This window comes from Muscardinus avellanarius (genome assembly GCF_963383645.1).
Source record: "Muscardinus avellanarius genome assembly, chromosome: 2".
In the NCBI taxonomy this organism is placed as follows: domain Eukaryota; kingdom Metazoa; phylum Chordata; class Mammalia; order Rodentia; family Gliridae; genus Muscardinus; species Muscardinus avellanarius.
In genome coordinates, this window is record NC_137787.1 from 128,698,505 (window position 1) to 128,720,015 (window position 21,511).

The 21,511-nt window shown below is 42.2% G+C and overlaps 1 protein-coding gene across 1 annotated transcript in view; it reads left to right on the forward strand.

Moving 5' to 3' along the window:
• Nucleotides 1-17,031, forward strand: part of TEX26 (testis expressed 26) — a gene marked incomplete at both ends in the record, with an annotated part of 34,786 nt that extends 17,755 nt beyond the window's left edge. Inside the window, 4 exons of the mRNA XM_080689434.1 lie at nucleotides 2,748-2,904; nucleotides 10,036-10,212; nucleotides 11,715-11,876; nucleotides 16,970-17,031. Coding sequence (XP_080545560.1) covers nucleotides 2,748-2,904; nucleotides 10,036-10,212; nucleotides 11,715-11,876; nucleotides 16,970-17,031 — 558 coding nt within the window. The remainder of the gene's footprint in view (nucleotides 1-2,747; nucleotides 2,905-10,035; nucleotides 10,213-11,714; nucleotides 11,877-16,969) is intronic.
• Between the last annotated feature and the right edge of the window lie 4,480 nt (nucleotides 17,032-21,511).

The window sequence follows — 21,511 nt, forward strand, 5'->3', positions numbered from 1 at the left end:
TTCCCCTCTCTGCTGGAGGAAGCTGACTCTCCTGTGTTGTGGCACTGTGCACCCTTCTCCAGCTATAATAAGGGTTTTATTTGCTCATTGACCACCAGGGATGGAGCCTCTGGATGTATTCAGTAGATGACAAGAGCCGGGTGTGGTGGCACACCCTTGTAGTCCCAGCATTTAGGAGGCTGAGACCAGAGGATCGCGGTTCACAGACAGCCTCAGATACTTAGGCCCTTTGCAACTCAGTGAGACCTGGTTTCAAAATAAATAATAAAAAATAGGACTAGGGGTGTAGCTCAGAGGTAGAATGCCCCTGGGTTCCATCCCCAGTACTGCAAAAAAAAAAAAAAATAGGTGACAAGGTAACAGAATGGACATTTGATGATTAAAAGGATGTGAAAGATAAAGACAAAGATAAAGGGAAAGACGATGTGCACATTTCTGATTTGGATGACCAGTGTGTGCTAACGCTTTTGACTGAGTTGAGACTTGGTAGAAGACCAGGTTTGGTGGGAAGAGAATAAGGGGAAATGGCAGTTCAGGTGAAGGCATTTTGGTTTAAGATATGTCCAGTAGGCATGTGACTATTGGGTTAGTCAGCTTTTTGTCACTGAGACCAAAATACCTGTCAAGAACCACTTAGAGGAGGAAACATTTATTTGAGCTCCTGGTTTCAGTGGATTAAGTCCATGGTTGGGCAGCTCCATTGCTCTAGGCCTGAGAGAGGTAGAACATCATGGAAGAAGGGCATGATGGAGAAAGGTTATTTAGCCCATGGCAGCCAAGAGGCCAAGAGAGGATGGGGCTGGAGAAAAGATAAACTATTCCAGGGCATGCCCCAGTGACCTCTAACTCTGTCCCACCTCCCTTCCAGTAGTCCATTCAGCCATCCATGGATTAATTCCTCATGATCCAGTTACTACTCAAAAGTCCCACCTCTGACCACATGAGACTTGGGGACATTGCAGATTCAAATATATGGGGTTGGAACTCATGTGAGAGAGATGACTTGGAGATGTAGACATGGGAATCTCTAGAACATACAATATGCCCATTTAACTTAATTCCTTATGGCAACCAATCATTTCAGTCTATTTGCCTCTTAAGTATTTTCGTTAAATTCAATGTAAAGAATTGGATTACAATTATTATACTGTAAAAGGTTCACAGACTTATTTGGCTGCCTGCTTCCATTTTAATAAAACAATAACTATGCATCCCCCCTTCCTGGAAATCTACCTTCTTTAAGCTAATAAACACAAATATGTAGTAACAAATTTGAGTTCTTTCATGTATCTTTGGTTTTGAGGGTGGTGGTGGAAAGTGGTATTACCAACTTTTAGGACCTACAACATCCACGCAGACATATAAATGTTATTCCTGTCAGTGCTGTTAAAGGATCTCACTCAATGAGAGGTAGCATGACAGACTCCCCTTGTGCCCTCAGCCAATGAGAGCTGGTGTGGTGGACTGACCTTTGTCCTCTCAGCCAATGAGAGCTGGTATGGTGGACTGACCTTGGTGTTCTCAGCCAATGAGAGCTGGTGTGGCAGACTGACCTTGGTGCTTTTGTCTAATGAGTGTTGGCATGCCAGACTGCAGACTTTTCTCATCTAAGCATTGAGCTCCAACAGCTGCCACCACTGCACAAAGACATTATCTGTTCCTTGTGGTCTTGCCCAGCACCTCTGATAGTCTAGTCCAAGGGATCTACCTTTCTGAGTCCAGGGGACAGGGACTTAAATAGCACTATGGGTGGGCAATCAGCAATCCAGACTGAGAACTCTGTATATCAAATGGATTCTTCAAAAGACATGGTTACATTCAAAATTGGTTTTGACGGTAGATAAATCGTAAGGGAAAGAGGATTGAGAGAGAACCTGAAGAATGAGGCTTCAAAGACAATTTGGAATAATTAGTATACTTAACTATTTGGAGGAATTTCAATATAAATGGAAACACATCTTGGTAAGTAGAGAGGGAAGTAGAGCAAAGAGAGGATTTTCTTTGTAAGATAGGAGAATAAGGGCAGGTTTGTTTGCTGACCTCCCAGTGGAGAGGGAGACACTGAAGTTGTAAGAGAGAAGTGAGGACTGTTGGAGCGCTGTGCTGGAGTAGACAAAGGGGACAGCATTCAATGGCCCAGGAAGGCTGGGTTGTCTCCTCCCAGAGTGTGTCAGTGCAGGTGGTGGCTGGCAGATGGCACAGAGGGCCTCAGAGCTTCTCTGCTGATGGCTGCCATTTTCTTAGAAAGCTAGGAAGCGTAGTCACAAGAGAGAAGATGGCAAGACGGGAAGGAGGTTTCGAGTTTATAGAATCTCTTTGAAGGAGAAGAGGAAACCATGCCTACCCTCCCTTGCCCTTCACAATGTTGTGAGACTCTATGCATGGTGGCGGTTCTCTCTGCGGCTGACAAAGGGAAAGCAGCCCCATCTCTGCTCCTTGGGAACGTGTGGCCAGAACTGGAATAGTGTGGTATTCTCCTCTGGTCTTACCTGTGGGGAAATTCTGGTTGGTAGCACAGCTCTTTGCAGCTTGCAATCACATTGCATTTCTCTTGTCATTCATGTGAAAAGTCAAAGAAGTGCCATTGCATCCGGGTAAAGCAAAGGCTCCTGTTGACAGGTGCCCTGCACACATGCCACTGCAGAAATAAAGGATTCCAAAGACTATGCTCACACAGATACTCATATTCTTGATTTCATCCAGTGAACCCGAATGGATTTTCTTGACAACTGTGTTTGCATTGATAGGACATCGTTCATTGGACACTACCTCCTGGGCATCTGAGAAATACAGCAAGGAGCTGCCTCCCTTGGAAAATCCCTGCTTCGATGGAAGAAATTAGGAAGGCAGTATCGAATCAGTTTATTTCCCACACTAAGAGAGACTTTGTGGATATGTCCACAGGTACATGTGTTTGCTCTCCACTTCCCCTGGCCAGGTGCTATGTGCTGAGTTGCAGCAGTTAGCAGCATGGATGTCTGTCTCTTTCCTCAAGGAATTCACAGTCTAGCCGTGAAATAGGAAATTTCATGAGCCAAAACAGGCATGCCTACAAAAGTGCACCTTGTAAGAAACGCAGGTTGCTCTGGGCACAGAATGGAACAGTTATCCTAACATGGGTGGTGAGGCAGGGCTGGGAGATGGTGGTCCTCGGCCCTGAAGGTTGAAGAGAAATGAGCCAGGTGAAGATGCAGGGAACTGGTGGTAGTGGTTGGGGGAGAGTGTTGTTGCAGATTTGGAAGGACCCAAAGGAACATTTGAAAAACAAAGTGAACTTTTCAGCATATACAGAGGCAAGGCAAGGGCAAGTGAGGGGAACGAGAGAAGAGACCCTCATGGGCAGCAGAGCCCCATCTTGGCATGCTAAAGCACACCGCAGTTTCCTCCAGCAACAATCTAAAAGGTTTTTATGTGGGTAGAGACATGATTCGGATGTGGGCTGTGGAGTGAAGGAGGTGGCCTTGGAAGGAGTGCAGCAAGGCCAGCGGGAGGCTGTTGAAGCAGCCCAAGAAGAGGATGATGGTTGTGCAGTGGGGACGAATCAGCACGCAGGATGACAGTGTGGCCACTTCCAGGGCAGAAGCTGTGGCTCTGACTCAAATTCTATCACCACTGTCCACTCCAGGGTCCTGCTCTTCATGGACAATGAAAACAATTAATGATGGCATTAACCCATTCTGCCCCCATGACCTCAACACCTCTTAAATATCCCATATCATAATACAGATGCAATGGCAATTACATTTCAGCGTGTGTTTGGAGGGGACATTCACATTGCAGCAGATATGGGCTGTCATATGACTGTATGGGGTTAGAAAGGTGACACAGGGAACCACCCAAGCTTCCAGCCAAGCCTGAATTTGCAGCCCTGATACTCACACTGCGCCCTGCTGCACCTGTCACCTCTGAGTTTGAGCCTGCTGGAGCCCCTGGCCTCAGTTGTGCATCTCTCTTCTGTTATTCCTTTCTTTGTTCACCTAGGATTCAATTTGCTCTACTTTGATCATTTACTCACTACATATTGTTTAGTTTTTATCTTCTAGAAATGGACTCACATTTCTAATCTACGGTCACTCCAATGAAATTTGAGGACCAAGGAATCCACATGCATGAATATAACAGAGACAATCCGCTGGTTCCAATGGAAAGTACTGCTCACTCTTAGATATTCCAAACCCTTCCAGTCTGGGTTCTGTCCCTACCAAGTCACTGAAACTGTTCTTGTCAAGGTCAAGCCTTCTCGGGGGTCTTTGTATCTGCGTCTTTCTATCTACCTTTGGGCAGCAGTGTTGCTGGCCACATTCTCCTTGTGATCTATTTTTTCAGCTAAAACTCCAGCTCCTTCTGCTGGTTCCTGTTAGGCTTGCCTTTGCTTGCCTCCTCATGACCTTCCTCTCTCTCCATCCTCCTCACTCGGGGTTCTGGCCACGCAGGCCTTTTTTAGTCCCTGTAAAATGCCAGTTTCTTTTCCGTCTTCAGCCAGTGTGTGCACTGTCCGCTTTGCTGAAATGTTCTTCCCCAGTAATTCCCGTGGCTTGGCTTTGTCATCCCATAGGATCCAGCTTCAATGTCACCTCCCGTGAGACCTTCTTTTTTTTTTAATTTTATCTGAAGAGATGTGCTACCACTTTATTTCATTTAAAATTTTGTGCTGTGAAATCATTTGATATATTCTTCTCTTGTTTCATCCTTTCTTCTCCTATTTAGAATGCTCCCCAAAGACCTTTATCCACTCAGGGCCCTGGGCAGCATCTGATGGGTAGAAAGAGCCTAGGAAATAGTTGCTGAATGACAGAAAAAAACATGTGGAAAATGCCTCTTTGTGAAGCTATATGAATATGGGATCAAAAGGCCATTATACCTGCAGATAAATATTAAGGGTCATGGGAAAACATTTGAATGTCAGCATTCTTAAAAAATGTCTTTGAGTTTCCAATCAAAGTTGTTCATTCAGCATGAGCAAATCACAATTTCCCCCTGTGCAGGTAAATACCCAAGGCCTGTCAAGACTCTCTCTTAAATCTCTGAACTCCATCTGCTTCTCTCCCTCCCACAGCCCTGTCTTAGTTCAGGCTTCCAGTGCCTCCCCTTGGACGACCTCTAATCCAACTCCCTGTTCTGTTCTGTCCCCTTTAATCCACTGTGAACACTGCAGCCATAGTGAGTTTCTAGATGTGCAAGTTGATGTGACCTTCTGGTTTAAGTTCTTCAGGGACCGCCTGTTATCTTCAGAACAAAGGCTAAATGCTTCAGTCTATAATATATATCATCTTGTCCTTGCCTCTCCAGAACCCACCCCCAGGAAACTGTACTGCCGCCCAGCCTGCAAACTCAGCACACCCTGTGGCCTCCTCCCATCTGCACACAGTGCTTCCTTCATAGGAAACACCTCTCCCCTTCTTTGCATCCATCTCCCTGTCACTGAAATCTAGACTTCATTTCTATCCTAGAAACCTCTGATCCCCAGCTTTGGATCAGTAGCTCTCCCATGTGTTTTTGTAGACACATTCTAATCCCTTTTGAAGGACCTATTGTATAATATTGTAAGTATCTTCTCTCTGTGTGTTTGTTTCCCTAATACCTTAAGCCTCTGAAGCACAGGGGCTGTGCCTTAGCTTTGTATCTCCATTATTGAATTAAGGCAAATGAGGGCTCGCACATGCTTGGAGACAGTGTCTTCCATGAATTCGCACAGCTGGTGAAGACAGCAGAACCAGCTCTCACTTGGCTACAGAGTATGTGCCAATGGTCTTAATGATTTAGAATGGTCCTTGTTGTAGATTGACTTTTGGGTAGAGCATTTCTAATATTAAATGGGCCAGTTTCCTTTTTTGGACAAACTTACTAGTATAGTATCACAGTTAATAAGAAACCAGAAGAAGTTGAGTCCCTGGGGAACAGGGATGGCCCCCTGGAAGGATCTAGGTCTTAGGTAAACTTAGGTCTGGGTTCATGTTATCTTGTCTGTCGATACTTCAGCACCAGGATGGGGGATCAGGAGTTGGTTAAGGCCCATTGTATCATGAACCTCCATGTTAGTAATGTCTGAAGGGGTTCATGAAATTTTATAAGGACAACAAATGCATTAGTTGAGAAAAACTAAGCCCACACTACAGATAAACTTTATATAGCTCACAAGGAGTTATCTTAGGCATACACCACACAGGCAGTCCTCAGAGTGTGGTTCAGATATGAATTGCTAATCCATAGCAGTTACGTTTCTGGTTTTCTGCTGTTCAGTCATAAATTTAGTAAATATTTAATGGTCTCTTAATGTGTTAAATACAGAGGACAAGTTAAAACTAAGACTTCATCTCCATCTTCAAAGGAACTTAAAAGTACATCTAGATCCTGATTTAGGCCTTTTCTGAGTCTTCATATCCAGTTGTCCTATCTCTATACTGGTCCATCCTAGTCCATGTGGAAAAATATTCAAGACCCTTCCTAGCCTGGTCCCAGCTCACCTCTCCTGTTTCATCCTCAACTACTCCTCCCTACTGTGTGTACCCCACACTCCATCGGCCACCTTTCATGGGCACACTGTGCACATCTGTGTTGACCCATCATCAAAGCCCTCTCTGTCTGTCTGCTTTTTGGTCCTTGTCTTTCTCTGCTTCCCCTAACAAAACCTCACACATTCTTTGGATTTCCATCGTACCTTATTCTAAGCTCAGAGTCAGTGATTCACAATTTAAGTGCCTAGGGTCCCACTTCTAGACATCTGCAACATCTGGGATGCAGTTCAACAGTAGGTTTAGAAACCCTTCTCTAGAGGAACAGAGCCCATGGGATATGTGTGTTACAAAAGGGATTTATCAAATTGGTGAGGAACCAGTAGCTACTCAGTCCAAAAGCTGAAGTCTCAGAACATGAAGGACCAGTGATGTAGCTCTAGTGCAAGGTGGAAAGGCCCGGAAACTCCCTAAAGAATTGTTGGTGAGAGTCCACTTTGGAAGAGTCTTCATGTCCTCAGGGGAGAACAGCAGCAAGGATGCACCTGCTCAGGAAGACTCGAGCTCGCCTTCCTGCTGTTTCCGCCTGCTTTCACCCTTTGCTCCCAATGGACCCCAATTGGGACAGCATGCCCACATTCAGGGAAGGATTTCTCTCTCAGTTCTCTGTTCCACATGCCAATCCTCTCATCAACACACCCTGAAACCTCTTAATCCTAGGCGTCTCTCAGTCCAAGTTGATGATCCAGATTAACCATCACACCAGGCGATTCTGACACCCTAACTCCATGTGAGAACCACAGCTCCTGTGTTTGGATCACAAGACAGTGCATTCCATATCTGATCCCCTGTAGATATCTTTCTAATCACACTAGTTTGATTTTTTTAGGCAGAACAATTACTTAATTATTAATCACCTTGGCAAGTAGCAAAGATTGCATCCAGAAAATGAAAACATTGGCTATTGAGTGTTTGTTTCAGGAGAGAAAGAGACACCAATGCATCATATTTCAACAGATTTTTTTTCTATAAAGCTATATGACAAAAGCCAAATCAGAGAAGGGTCTTAGGATCCTTACTAGGAATGATAGGGATGATTTTGCAGAGTATCTCCACAGGCAGCTTCTGAGGTCATTCTAAGGCCACCGGTCATCTGCATCTTCTCTTGGGTCATCCAAAATAAGAGACAGCATGTGGTAGAATGTGTTCCTCTGCTGCTCTAGATAGTAGTCATTTAAAAAATCAATATCAAAATGCTTTCAGGTGCTGGTAGATAAAATTATGCATCCTTTGATATATAATGTATACCAGTAGATGTCATTATGAATCCTTTGATATACACTGTATATTAGAGCTTATTTTAAAAGGACCTTTTGAAAAATTAATTTGGAAGAGATTGAGTTCAATGTTAACAGTAATTTGCACTATTTGGACATTGCTTATGAAACTCATATTTTAACCTCTATCATTCTGAATAAAGATGATGCATGATATCCCTCTGAACTAAGGCTTTGTAACAAGAATTAGGAGTGATTGTTTTTTCTTTTTGGGGGGGAAGATTTAAAGAAGTTTATTAAAAAGATAGAAATACAGAAGATGGTCTGAGCCAATTCACCACCCCAAAGATACAGCACGTGGACCAGTTTTTATACCCATGACCTCCATCTTGTTTACGTAATTCTGACGTAGTAAACGTCCCTGTAAGGTTCCTCCCCTTACCCTGTAAGGTACCTCCCCCAGCAAGGTGTGGCAAGGTGTCTCAGGAAGGTCGACCCCTCCTACCATCTTAGCTAGCTTATCTAATCATGTACATCTGTCTTTAGACAGAGAAAGGCCTAGCTCCCCTCTCCTATTGACTTGCTAATTACTTTTAGCTAAGTCAATCTAAGTTTCAATAGCTGTTTGCTTCCTGACCAAAGCCAAACCTTTCTCTCTCCAGGTCTGCCATTTTGACACAATTATTGCTGAAATATATCTATTAATAATCAGAGCTTTCTCAAATCTTCCTAAGCCATTCCCAATACTGGTACATTCCCCCCTCTGTCTAGTAACTTCCTGACACCTGTCAGGGCAAAGGTAGATACAGAAAATACATTTTGACTTTTACAATTTTACACATTTAACATGAGCTCAATTTCCATTAATTTTTCCCTCATTTCTTTCACATGAATGTATCCCTTAGCAAAGGAATAAGGACATCGAGCCGGTCATAAACTGCTTCGAGCTGAACAGGGATGGAGTTGGGGGCCCCCACTTTAGGGTAACATTCATGCATGTAGTTGGCATGGGGGAATCAGATGGGTCCATGCCATGTGCGTCTATGACCATTCAAAGGGCTTTAATAGATGTTCCTCTTTTGTGCTCAAACCACCATCTGACGTCTGAAAACTTCAACCCTATGAGACGACACTCACAATACAGGTTAACCATGAAAACCTAAACATAGCACTTAAATGAGATATTTTAACTTTTTTGCTGACTTAGGCTGAAACACATAGAAGTGGGATGTATTTAGTATATTTTATGTCATGTGAACCCAGAAGTTAGTACTGTGGAGACCTGAAAGATGCTTTGGGGTAATTTGAATAAATATTTTAGAAGATTCCTTATATGGTATATCATTAGGGTACTGTTTTTGGATTTTAATGCACTTAAAGGTGCCAGTATCTAGTATAGTGGCTTAAGGTAAAACAATAGAAAAATTGGTGTTAGGAGGTTTTGATTGATCCGTTAAATTTTTAAATCATGACTGTTGAGTTGTATGAGAAAATATTGTTTTTGAATCTTTTACCATATTACCAGTCCTATGGGAGGAGTGAATTTATTCTAAGTGAGATGATTTGTGATTTCTCTGGTAATGGTGTGGAACTCATGTTTAATCAGTGGTCCATATATACTTAATGATGATATATTTAATGAATTTATTAGAGATATTTCAAAGAAATGATCGGGTTATTGTTCAGTAATGATAATAATAATGCTATCTAACTCTCCATCAATAAAGGATAAGCTTTGAATGCTTCTTTTCCATGTAATGAGGATGATGGACACCACTCCATCTATGGCGGGTAGATTAAACAAATAAAAATACAGGCTGGTCAGTTAAATATAAATAATGACTTAGAGTATATAACAAGTACTTAAACATATTCACACTAAAAGTATTAATATCTGAAATTCAAATTTAGCTGGCTATCCTGTGCTTTATAAGGCAAGCCTAGCCATATTCAGAATCGCCTTCTCTACTACTCACCTGGCCCTAGGGACTGGTTAGACCTAGTGGAGATCAATGCCTTCTGTGGCCAAGTTGCAGAACAAAAGGATATTCCTGACCAACATACAAATATATTTATTAGAAACTACTTAAACGCATTGGAGCATATTCTTGCTGTGGCTGAGAAAGAAGAAAATTATTTTTTGCTTAAAGTATTTATAAAAAGTACACTGACCATTCTAAATACAAGGAAGGGGTTTTTTAGTGTAATAAATTGCAAGCTACTGCCAGAGTCAAAATGGAGTGAAAAGCTACTGAGAAATGGCTTAACAGGAGTAATTTCCACCTTCCATTTCTACCCTACTCCAGCTCAGAAGATTAAGAAAAATCCTCAGGTGTCTCTGGAATGGAAAAAAATCCTTCCTCGACCCCTAGACACTGAATTTCGACGAAATTATCAAGTTCCAGCTAAAATTCCTGAGCTACAGGATTTTAGTTTCAAATATGGATGCTATTCAAGCCTGCCTATTGCTTCTCAGGGTCTAGGTAAGTATACCTGGAGTTTCTAAAATAACTTCATAGTGGAGCATGGTGGCACATGCCTGTAATCACAGTACTTGGGAGGCTAAGGCAGAAGGAGCACAGGTTTGAGGCCAGTGCCTGGTAATTTATGCCCTGTCACAAAATAAAATAGGGATGGAGGTGTAGCTCAGAGGTAGAACACCTCTGGGTTCAATCCCCAATACAAACAAAACAACCAACCAACCCCAGGATTCAATCCCCAGTACAGAAATTTAGAATAACTTCACAGATCCTGTTGCTTCCCAGCAAAGCTTGCTGCTTGACATACACAGAAGCCACTGCTCTGCCTTTGGTGTTGACAAAGAGAAGGCGCTTAGCCGGGCGAGGTGGCGCATGCTTGTAATCCCAGCATTGGGAGGCTGAGGTAGGAGGATCGTGTTTTGTGGCCAGTCTCAGCTACTTAATGAGACCCTCCTCAACTTAGTGAGACCCTGTTACAAAATAAAGAATAAAAAATAGGGCTGGGCTGTAACTTGGAGGGAGGATGCTCCTAGGTTTAATCCCCAGTGTGTGTGTGTGTGTGTGTGTGTGTGTCTCTCTCTCTCTCCTCTCTCTCTCCTCTCTCTCTCCCTCTCTCTCCTCTCTCTCTCCCTCTCTCCTCTCTCTTTTTCTCTCTCCTCTCTCTCTCCCTCTCTCCTCTCTCTCTTTTTCTCTCTCCTCTCTCTCCTCTCTCTCTCTTTCTCTCTCCTCTCTCTCTGTCTCTCTCTCTGTCTCTCTGTCTCTCTGACACACACACACACACACACACACACACACACACACACACACACACACGCTTCCTGTCTATTCCTGGCAGAGGAATTGAAGCGGCCAGATTGGAAAATGGAGGGCTGACTGATTGTAGCCAGAATTGTTGATGCAGTGGTCTACACCCTGCAGGCTGGGACTAAGGTAACCTGTGTTTTGAGGAGTTTCCTGCCTGTGTCTCAGTTATTCTGGTCTGTCCAGCAACTGCCATCAGTTTCTAACTGAGGTTTCTTCAGGTTCCACTCAGAGCAGACATTTGGTTCCACAGGGCTCTCAGAGTCTGCACCTGCAGCTGAGAAACAGCATGAAGAACAATTTTTGTTTTCTTTTGTTTTTGTTTGTTTTTTTAAACTAACACATGTGTTGTTTTGTGGCCCGATGTCACCATCCCCTCTGAGGTTCCTGAATATAGTAACCCTGGCAGCCAGTTTGGGTCATGGTCACAGAGGAAGCCAAGGATCTTGGCATGCGATTGAACGTGCTGCTCCCATCGCAGGGGGCCAGGCATCTCAGAAGACTGAGAGAGGCAGGAGTTGGGGATAAAGATCTCCGCCTATAAAGTGGAAGGAAGAGCACAGTTGCTGTAAAATGTTATTAAGTATTCTCGAGTGAACTCCAAGATGGGCTCAGGGCCGGCAGGGGCATGTTCATAAGAAGAGCGATAGTTCTCTGCTAGGGTGACAGCCTCTGCATCTCTCCTTCCCCGTGTGCTTCTGCAGTGCCCTCGGTTTTACACAGCTACATGAGAAACCAAGAACGCATAAAGAGACAGACCACCTACCAAAGTGACTACGGGACATCCTACCTGGACTTCTTAATGATCTTTAACTCGTTCACTCCCTCACAAGTCCAACAGTACCTTCGGAGTGTTTCCAACAAAGGTAAGGGGAGGCTCTGGGTTGCCATTTCAACCAAACAAAATATATGGCTTTATGCTGAATAGCAGTTATTCCCATATCTAGGCATGGGAGTTGGAGGGAATCCCCTTGTGTTGTGTAAACCTCAACACACGAGAAAAGCGTTTCTTAAAGAGGCACCAGTGATACTATTCCCATTTATTAAAATGAAACATGGAAGTTTTCATTCATTTTGAATCTCATTTTTCCCATGGTTAAATTGCTCCAAGATGACTTCTCTTTTTCTTATAGCTAATTGATTCCTCTTGTAGATAATTTCACTCCCTCTTGGTTTGGTTTCGTTTTGTTTACTCTTTGTTTCTTATTCGGTGGCATATGTTTGTGCAAGCTGTTTAAGGTGCATGAGAATCTCCATATTTCTCATCCACACAGAAAGCAGATGCCAAACTCAGGGTAGAGTCCCTTTATTCCACATAATAGTGCCCTCCCATTTCAGGACTGAGCGGGTGGGGTGGATTTGGGAGTGTCTCAGGGGTGATTGGTCAGTTTGACTGTGTGTGAAATGTCAACTGAGTTCCGGGAGAAGACACACACTCTTCCCATAGCTGCCTCTCTGTGCCCTCTGTGAGGACTCGCATACCTCGTCACTCCGAGTGTTAGCACGCGTCCCAGTGTAGATGCAAATATTAACATAAAGTGTATTCATATACCACCAAACTGATGTATTATGTCCACTAGAAAACATCCCAACTTAAAGGAGGAAGCAAGAAGCAAACTAAGCAGAGGTTCTAATATTTTTTCCTTCACCTGACAGGTCATCTGCTAAACCTCACTCTGTGCTCAAGACAATGTGGGTCACCAGCTCCTCTGTGCCCTGTGATGGGGCTTAAGCTCCGCAGCCCTCCACCTGCCCTCTGTCTTCCACCTGACCCTCTTGGGTGCTCAACTGCTGCACTTCACTTGTCCCTAGCCAGAGAACTGGCTCCTCTGAAATTTTCATTGAATCCTTTATTTCTGAGATTTCCTGTTCTAAACAAAACTGAAAACTCACTGTAGATGAGACTGAAAGGGAGGGTGTATGTGTATGCTGGGGAAAAAGGGAGTATTTTCCACCCTTGAAAGTATCTGGATGTTGGATTTTAGGGAGGTACCATGAGCAGATGTCTTCATTTGGAGGCACGTGTATTTTCAACTGGGAGCCTCATTCCTCTCAACAATTGTCTCTGAGCCAGTTTGTCACTTCAGAAGTAAAACAAGAGTCTCCTGGAGGTTGGCTGGTCCCATCGTCCCCAAAGACAGAGCAGGGCTGGGTGGCAAGCCCAAAATACTTTCCTGTTATTTCCCTAGGTTTGAGAAAGATATATAAAATCATCTTCTGCATTTTGCCAAGAGTTCACTTCTAGGAGCCACATCTTAGGACCCTCTAGAAAATATCGCTGTCTTCCCCCAGTGGATATTCTCATCTGCAGCCACTTTTGCTCAGTGGACCATGGTGACTGTCACCTTGGCCACCCTTCTGTGTGACATGTGCAATCTAAATCTTGGTGGCACCCCCTAAGGGTGAAACCTCTGCATCCTCCAAGATGACTCAGGTAAGCGGAACTTTTAGATCAACACTGTGTCCACCAGTCGGGCTTTCATGCAAACAAGGTAACCTTAGGACGGACTAGCTTTTGGTTTCTTCTTGGCTCTCCTGCTTTCCTGGTTCCCTTAGAGCAGCACTGGGATGGGTACCCGGAGGCTCACTGCCCAGAGCTTTGCGGTTTTGTTCTGCCTTGGGCTGGTGAAGGAGCTGCTTCCCGTGGGTTTTGGCATCTTTCCCAGCTCTGCTGTAGAAAGGCTCACTCATCAATGCCGTTGTGTTAGAGACTGACAAGCAAGTGGGAGGTTCCCTCTGAGCTCTCCTGCCCCAAACCTCTTGTCAGATTGTAGTGTCAGGGATGATGCAAGTGCTTCTCAGCTAGTGAATTTCAGTGGTGCCTTTTATTTGTCTGTTTTTGCTGTGTGTGGTGGTGGTGACACTGAGGAAGTGGGCAGAGAACAACTCTGGCAGATGTCCTGGCTGAGCTGTTATCAACTCAGCTAAAGCCATTTTGCTGGGTTGTCCTTCGCACAGGGTTGTCCTGATGAAATAGGATCCCAGGACAGGAACATTTTGAAAGGGAAAGAAGTAGAGGAAGGAACAGCCTTCCCCCTAAGTAAGGGCCCAAGTCAGGGTGGGGAGGTGGCCTAGAGAGATGGCAGGGCGGGGAGGAACAGAGGCAACTACGGGAAGACTAGAAACAAAGCTGGGGAAGAAGAAAGAGGGAGCAAGCAGCCGAAGGCAATCCCTCTGCCTCCACTGGCTCTGTGTTTCCACATTTGGTACAGGGTGCACATTCCTGATCCCCAAATCCCAAGTCTGAACTTTGAGAGGGCTGACACTAATTCCCTTACTTGCGTGACAGGTTGCACGTAAAACACAGGGATAAGCAGGTTCCCTTTAGTCTTGGTTTCCTTCCCCCAAATTTTTCATTGTGTCCATGAAATTATTATAAAAAATTCAAAACATTAGATATTTTTGGTCTTGAGCACTTTGGATAAGGGATATCCAGAAAGCAACCCCAAATATTAAACATTTCTGGCCTCAAGTACTTTGAATAAGATACCCAAAAGTTATTTGCAACCTGAGCTTGAACTAGATATCTGTTTTCAAAATCGTTTTAATGCCCAAGTCTGCTTCCAGCCACCCCAAACTTACTCTCTAGGCATCATTATCCTTTGTAAGGACTGTGTCACCTACCCACTTAAAAGATAAAATTATCTGGAATCTGGTTTTCTGTAAACTTTTTCATCTATGACACCCTTTGCATCTTTCTCCAACTAAAACTCCAATGAATATGGGTATCCAAAAGGTATTTCTTTCTATCCTGTAACTCAGTATTAAGAATGTATTTATTAGCTGGGTGTGGTGGCGCACACTTGTAATCCCAGCATTTGGGAGGCTGAGACCGGAGGATCGCGGTTTGCGGACAGCCTCAGCTTCTTAGTGAGGCCCTTTGCAACTCAGTGAGACCCTGTTTAAAAAAAAAAGAATAAAAAATAGGGCAGGGGATGTAGCTCAGAGATCGAATGCACCTGGGTTCCATCCCCCCAGACACACACACACACACACACACACACACACACACACACACACACTAATGTATTTATTGGATAGGAGATACAGGTCAGTGGTAAAGTGCTTGCTTGGTACATATGAGGCCCTGTGTTTAATTCCAAGTACTGAAAAAAAATACATTTATTTACTTATTTAACAAATTTCATTGATTATTACTTGTAATGCTCATTTGACACACAGCTAAATAAAAGAATCCATCTTACTAGGAAGCTCATTGTCTGATGTGGGAGATAGACACCCATTATAGGCTCTGTAATAGAAGTAATCTTAGTTACTTTTAGGCACTGATAGAAAATTCTCCAACACAGGGGAATAGGGCAAAAGCGCTAAATTATGGTATAAGAGAGCAAAAGCCAACCCAAATACACACTACACAAAGACGAAGGTTCTAAGACCTCTTACTGAGCACCCCACAGCTCTTTGGAGTATACTGTACTCATCTTCTAATACAGCCTCCTTTTTAAAGACCCATTCACTTTGCTACATAAATCCTTTATGCTTCTCCTATCTCTCAACTGAAATCTTTCAGGAAGGCACAAACCAAGGTCTCTCTGCTAGCTTGTAACAATTCAAAATTAATATGAGATTGCAATGATAACACATGTATAATGACAAGAAAACAGCAATGTATGCAAATGTACAAAAACACCCATGTCCCTGACCTGTGGGTCCCAGCTGGCCTGTGTGACACTGAGCAGAGTGACATAAGTGTTAAACATGAGAACATGTTATCCCTGCACTCTAAATTGGTTTGGGATGCACAGATGACAGTTTCTGGGAGTGAACGAAGTCTTACAGCTCCAATTCTGCTATTTACAAAATACGAAATTAAGGAATCATAGATGTTCATAATGACATTTTAAAGATGCCCACAAGACTCAGCTTTATTTTATTTTTATTTTTTTGCGGTACTGGAGATTGAACCCAGGGGCATTCTATCTCTACACTATACCCCCAGCCCGATTTTTTATTCTTTATTTTGAAACAGGATTTCACTAAGTTGTGGAGAGCCTCACTGAGTAGCTAAGGCTGGCTGAGAACCAGGATCCTCCTGTCTCAGCCTCCCAAGTACTGGGATTACAAGCATGCGCCACCAAGCCTGACACAAGACTCCATTTTAAAGATGAGAAAATGGAGGTCAAGTTGCTGAAGGATCTTCCCAAGGTCAAACAGCACTCAAGATAGCAAAGCCTACTGATGTTGGCAGGTAGAAAAGCAGCTTTGCTTCTGTGCAACTTTAGCAGCAAGTCTCAATTGTTTAGCATCAACATTTATTACTATGCACCCAGCAATAGGGGGCAAGGCTACTATTTCTTTAATGTCTTTGCCAGGCACCACACAACAATGTCCCAATAAATTCCAGCAACAGTGTAAGGTAAGTACTATGACCTCCACTCAAAGAGGAGGAAATGACTTAGTGAAGAGGTTACATGGCTTGTTAAGAATGGTCTGCTCAAAACTAAAACTTAGGTCTGTTTTGGTCTAAAATCCATGTTCTTGCCAGGCATGATGGCATATGCTTATAAACTCAGTACTTGGGAGGCTGAGACAGGAGGGCCACAGGTTCAAGAACAGCCTCAGCAACTTGGTGAGACCCTGTTTGAAAAATAAAAATTAAAAAAAAAAATAGGGCTGGAGGTATGGTTCAGAGGTAAAGTACCCCTAAGTCTCAACTCCCAGTACCAAAAAACTAAGTTAAAATAAAATAAAATCCATATTCTTTTCAGTAAGCCACCCAATCCCTTGAATATTAAGTTTGCTCTTAACAATTATGCAACTGTTTCTCTTTAGGTATTAGACATAAAACCCTTTGATTCTTTTGGTTTCTTACCAAATTGGTAAATACAGAAATACAGTACTGTTTTCAGATATCAGCATCCTTCCTAGAATTTCTCTAACAAGAATTTTAGTAGTTGCATGGAAATTTTCATTCTGTGTGTTTTTTCTTAATTTTCAGACAGACAAATTCTTGATCGCTTCATTAGCTCTCACTATGACCTCGATGAAGGGAAGAAGTGAAAAAGAATCAAGAAACCTGAAAAATCAGTGAAATCACAGGGGCCTATCCGGACATTTTTTCAAAAATCAAGGAAAAATAAGATGCAAATTGCTCCAAATCAGTTGTGATAATCATGAGCTTGAGTATTTTGTTTTATTTTAAGCAATAAAATCATAAAAGGCTACAAATCTCCCCCTGTACATACTGTAGCTATACTTGATAGGTTGTTATGCAGTGTCTTTTCTTTTCCTTTTTGTGATTTAATTTGTGGTTTTGATTTTGATTTCAGGTTTGGATCATGAATTATGTGGAAGAGATTTCTTAATTTCCCAATAATTAGAAGTTTTTTTAAAAAACTTTCTTTTTAAAAAGTAAAATGAAAGCTAACTTGCTTTGGGAAATTTATCGAAGTTTCTATTAATGCTATTAATCAGATATGTTTAACTTGTGTGGCACACAAATATAAGAGAAAAATTATTTTATTCTTCAAATATATTTTTACTGTAATAAATGCACAATTTTGAAGGAAGCATATTAAAATATCTCACAATAAATGTTTTTTGTCGATTTCACCTTGTATTTCTGGGAATTTTGCTTTATATGTATGGTTGCTATATTACTTATTCTACTAAATTTTATGTCTTATATATAACTTCTTCACTAATTAACTTTCTCCTATTATATATTATTCTTTGGCTTTGTTAATGCTTTTATCTTTCAATCATTTTAATTGATATTAATGTTGCCATTCATGCTGGTTTGGTGTTTTTTCCTTTTCTAGTAATCCTGTCCTTCCTTAACTTCTAAGTCTTTTCTTTCTTTTTGTGGTACTGGGGATTGAACTCAGGGGCCTTCTACCACTGAACAACACCTCCAGCTCTTTTTATTTTGAATCAGGGTGTTGCTGACCTTAAACCTGTGATCCTCTTGTCTCAGCCTCCCAAGTCCTAGTGTTAAGGTGTGCACCACGCTGCCCAGTTTCCAATTTTTCTTTATAACTTTGTTTTAGTAGATTTTTAGAAATACCTTATGCCTCAATTTTATATATTATAATTATTAAGCTACTCTTTGTCTTTTGATGGAAGAATTCAGTACACAATGATTGTGATGTTTTACATATCTGGTTTTGTTTCCTATATTTTTGTTTGCTATTTGCTTTGTTCTTTTGTTTTACTCTAATTTTCTTGATTTATTGAACTTCTTAAAAGTTTTAAGAATATTATGACTATTTTTCATTATATTAGTAGTCTTTATCACATATAGTTATTACTAAATTTGGATTTCTCCACCAATATATACAAACTACATAACCCTATGTCCCCAGTACATTTTACTTCCTTATTCCATCCATTCTTTCTTCCTGAGAGAAGACCTTCTGTTTTCTTATTTAATTTTGTACTTCCTGCACCATTCCCCACATGCATTCACACACACTACCTACCATGCTGAGGTAGGTTGGACCTTTGTTTTATTAGGGGTTTTTCTTTTCTCAAAAGGGAAGTATCAGGCATTAGAGATTTCAGTGACATTATTATCATCCACTATTTGTTGTTGTCATGTTTTTCTGCATCCCTTGTTTCTTTATATCATGAGCTCCATAATCCGATTCGCTATCATTTAGTTAGAATATTTCTGTGTATTTCCTTAAACTGGGTTGCCAGGGGGGACAGTACTCCAAATACTTACTTTTTCATATTCTTTTGTTCTCTTAAATGGTGATTATCTTGGCTAGGTATAGAATTATTGGGCCTTAGTCTAATTTTCTCAATAGTCTATACTTACTGTTTTAATTTTCTATTTTCTTCTGGTTTAGAGTATAATTTATAAGTCTTTGTTGCCAATACAAGTGGACTTTTCCCCAAAAGTTTGATTGTGTCTTTACCTTCATAAAGGTAGTTTTTGATGTACAGAGATTTTTCTTTAAGTACTGGGAATGGAACCCAGCGCCATTCTACCTCCAGGCTACACCCCAGCCCTATTTATTATTCTTTCTTTTGAAACAGGGTTTCACTAAGTTACAGAGGGCCTCACTAAGTAGTTGAGGTTGGCTGTGAATCTATGAAACTCCTGTCTCAGTCTCCCAAGTATTGGGATTATATGTGTGCACCACCACGCCCAGCTGATGTACAGTTTTATGTCAAATCTTTCTCTAGCTATAGGAAATGTATTCATTTATGTCTTTCTTATTTTCTTCTGTTACTTTCCCAAATCAACTAGTATTTATATTAAAATTCTCAGATCTTTTTGTTTATAGATTCCATTTTAAATGTTTTTTAAAAATATCTATTGTGTGACATTTTTTTTCTTTTGCTCACTCAGAACATCAGCTTGATTCTCTTTTTTGTGTTTGTAAATCCAGGTACCATTATTTATTTTAGCTTAAACTTCATAAAGCTTTTTTTCTGTTATTTCCATTTTATTGAACATATTCTGTACCTTGTCCATTGACTATGCCTTAATTGGAGCCATATTTTCTGGTTGAGGGCTCTTGCCTTCTTTATCAATTTATGGAATACCTTAAAATAAGTAGCATGGATTGTCTCTGCACTCAGGTGAGGTCAGTCCTTTGTGGTCCCTTTGTCCACAAGCAGCTTCAGTGGAAGAAAGATTGGCTCTTGCTTAGTGGGTGGTCAGCAAAGGAGCTCTGCTGAGAGAGGCCTCGTTTACTTGCTAACATGCAGGTAAGAGTTTCGTACTGGAGGTGAGGGGTTTTATGGATTACTTCTTTGAACTTGTCCTACTTTTGCTTCCATTTTGTAGCAAAGTGGTAATGTTCAACCAATCTTTCTCCAGACAGGGGTAATTTTCTACTAACCAAGTAGGATTTGCCCTGATTCAGTTTTTGACTAGCACTTGAGTACCAAGCTGCTTTTATGCTTTTTTAAAAGGTTCCTGACTTTCCTCACAACACTCACTCCAAAGCAGAGGTTCATGCTCCATCAGAGTCCTAAACCACACATTTAAAAATGATTCTTAGGTTAGCTCTCTTAAAATGGGCCCATATTTCTTCAATATCAGATTCCTGCTGTCGGATATTTTTTTCTAGATTAGAAACTATGCGTTCATTTTTGGATTGCTCATCTTCTAAGAGTGAGATTCTGTTCTCCATGTGTTCTAATCGGTTGTTTGTGCTTTGAATTGAGGCCTTTACTTCATTAATTGCATCCTTTATCTCTTTTTGGTTCTCTCTGAGTTCTTTTCGAAGCACCTCTATTATTTCTACAGTTATTTTCCTGATTTGATCTTCTAGAAATCTCTGATTTTCTGTTTTATCGGGTTCTGATGTTGTGGGGTTGTGAGCATTGATTGCTCCAGTATTATTCCTCTTTCCCATGATTTCGGAAGTTTGTGCCTTCTCTGGGTTCTTCCCTTGGGTCACTATGACTTCACTTAAGGTGTTCTGGATCTCGAGTCAGTAGTATCTCAGACCCCACTACTCCTTTACTGGGTTTTATCACAGAGTCTCCGACCCAGAGAGTCGATAGAGGCTGCTTTAGACTGTGGGGGGTGCCAGGTTGCACGTTCTCCTATGGTGTGATATCACTGCCACCGCCCCTCTCCCACTGGGTCAAGTCCCAGTGAGTACAGTACTGGGATTTCTCCTCTGTGGCCCGCAATTTGACTCACTGTTCTTGAGTACGCAGATGTAGCTGTAGTGAATTCGGTGCTGCTGCCGCCGGTGGCAATATGGCGCCGCTGCTACGCCCTCGGCTGTTGGGCTGGCGTTTTTTTTTCTTGGTTTTGATTTCCACTCTGAATCCCTGCAGCGTGTGCTGAGCTCAGACACTGGGAGCTTTAGATGTCCTCTGCGCCGAGAAATCCCGCCTGGCTGTTCCGCAGCAGCTCCCCTTGGCTTGCTGTGGCCGTCCCGTGAATTCGCCGGCAGTATGGCGCTGCTGCCGCGTCTGCCGCGTCCTCGGGCGTGAGGATCTCCTCTGTGGCTCTGTTCTCAGTCCGCTTTCTCTCTGGAGCCTGGTGATTTTTTTTGTTTCTCTGGTGATGTTGTTTTCTGGCTTTGAAAGGCGCTGATTTTGTGGTAATGGATATTTGTTGTTAGCGGGGCTCTTAAGCCCTGCTTTTCTCGGTCGCCATCTTCCCGGAAAAGAAAGTGAAACCAAAGGGATCAACAATCTCTTCAAGGAAGTAATAGCAGAAAATTTTCCAGACATAGAGCAAGAGGTCGATACGCAGGTCCAGGAAACTTATAGAACTCCCTTTAGACAGGATTGGAGAAGAGGGTCCCCACCACACATAATTGTCAAAATGACCAATGTGGAAGCCAAGCAGAGAATCTTAAAGGCAACAAAAGCAAAGGGCCAAGTGACATTCAGAGGCAAACCAATTAGAATCACTCCAGACTTCCCAAACCAAGTCATGAGAGCCAGAAGGGCTTGGAGTAACATTCCCAATTTTGAAAGAAAACAACTTCCAGCCAAAAATGTCCTACCCAGCAAAACTTTCTATGAAATTAGATGGAGAAATAAGAAGCTTCCATGACAA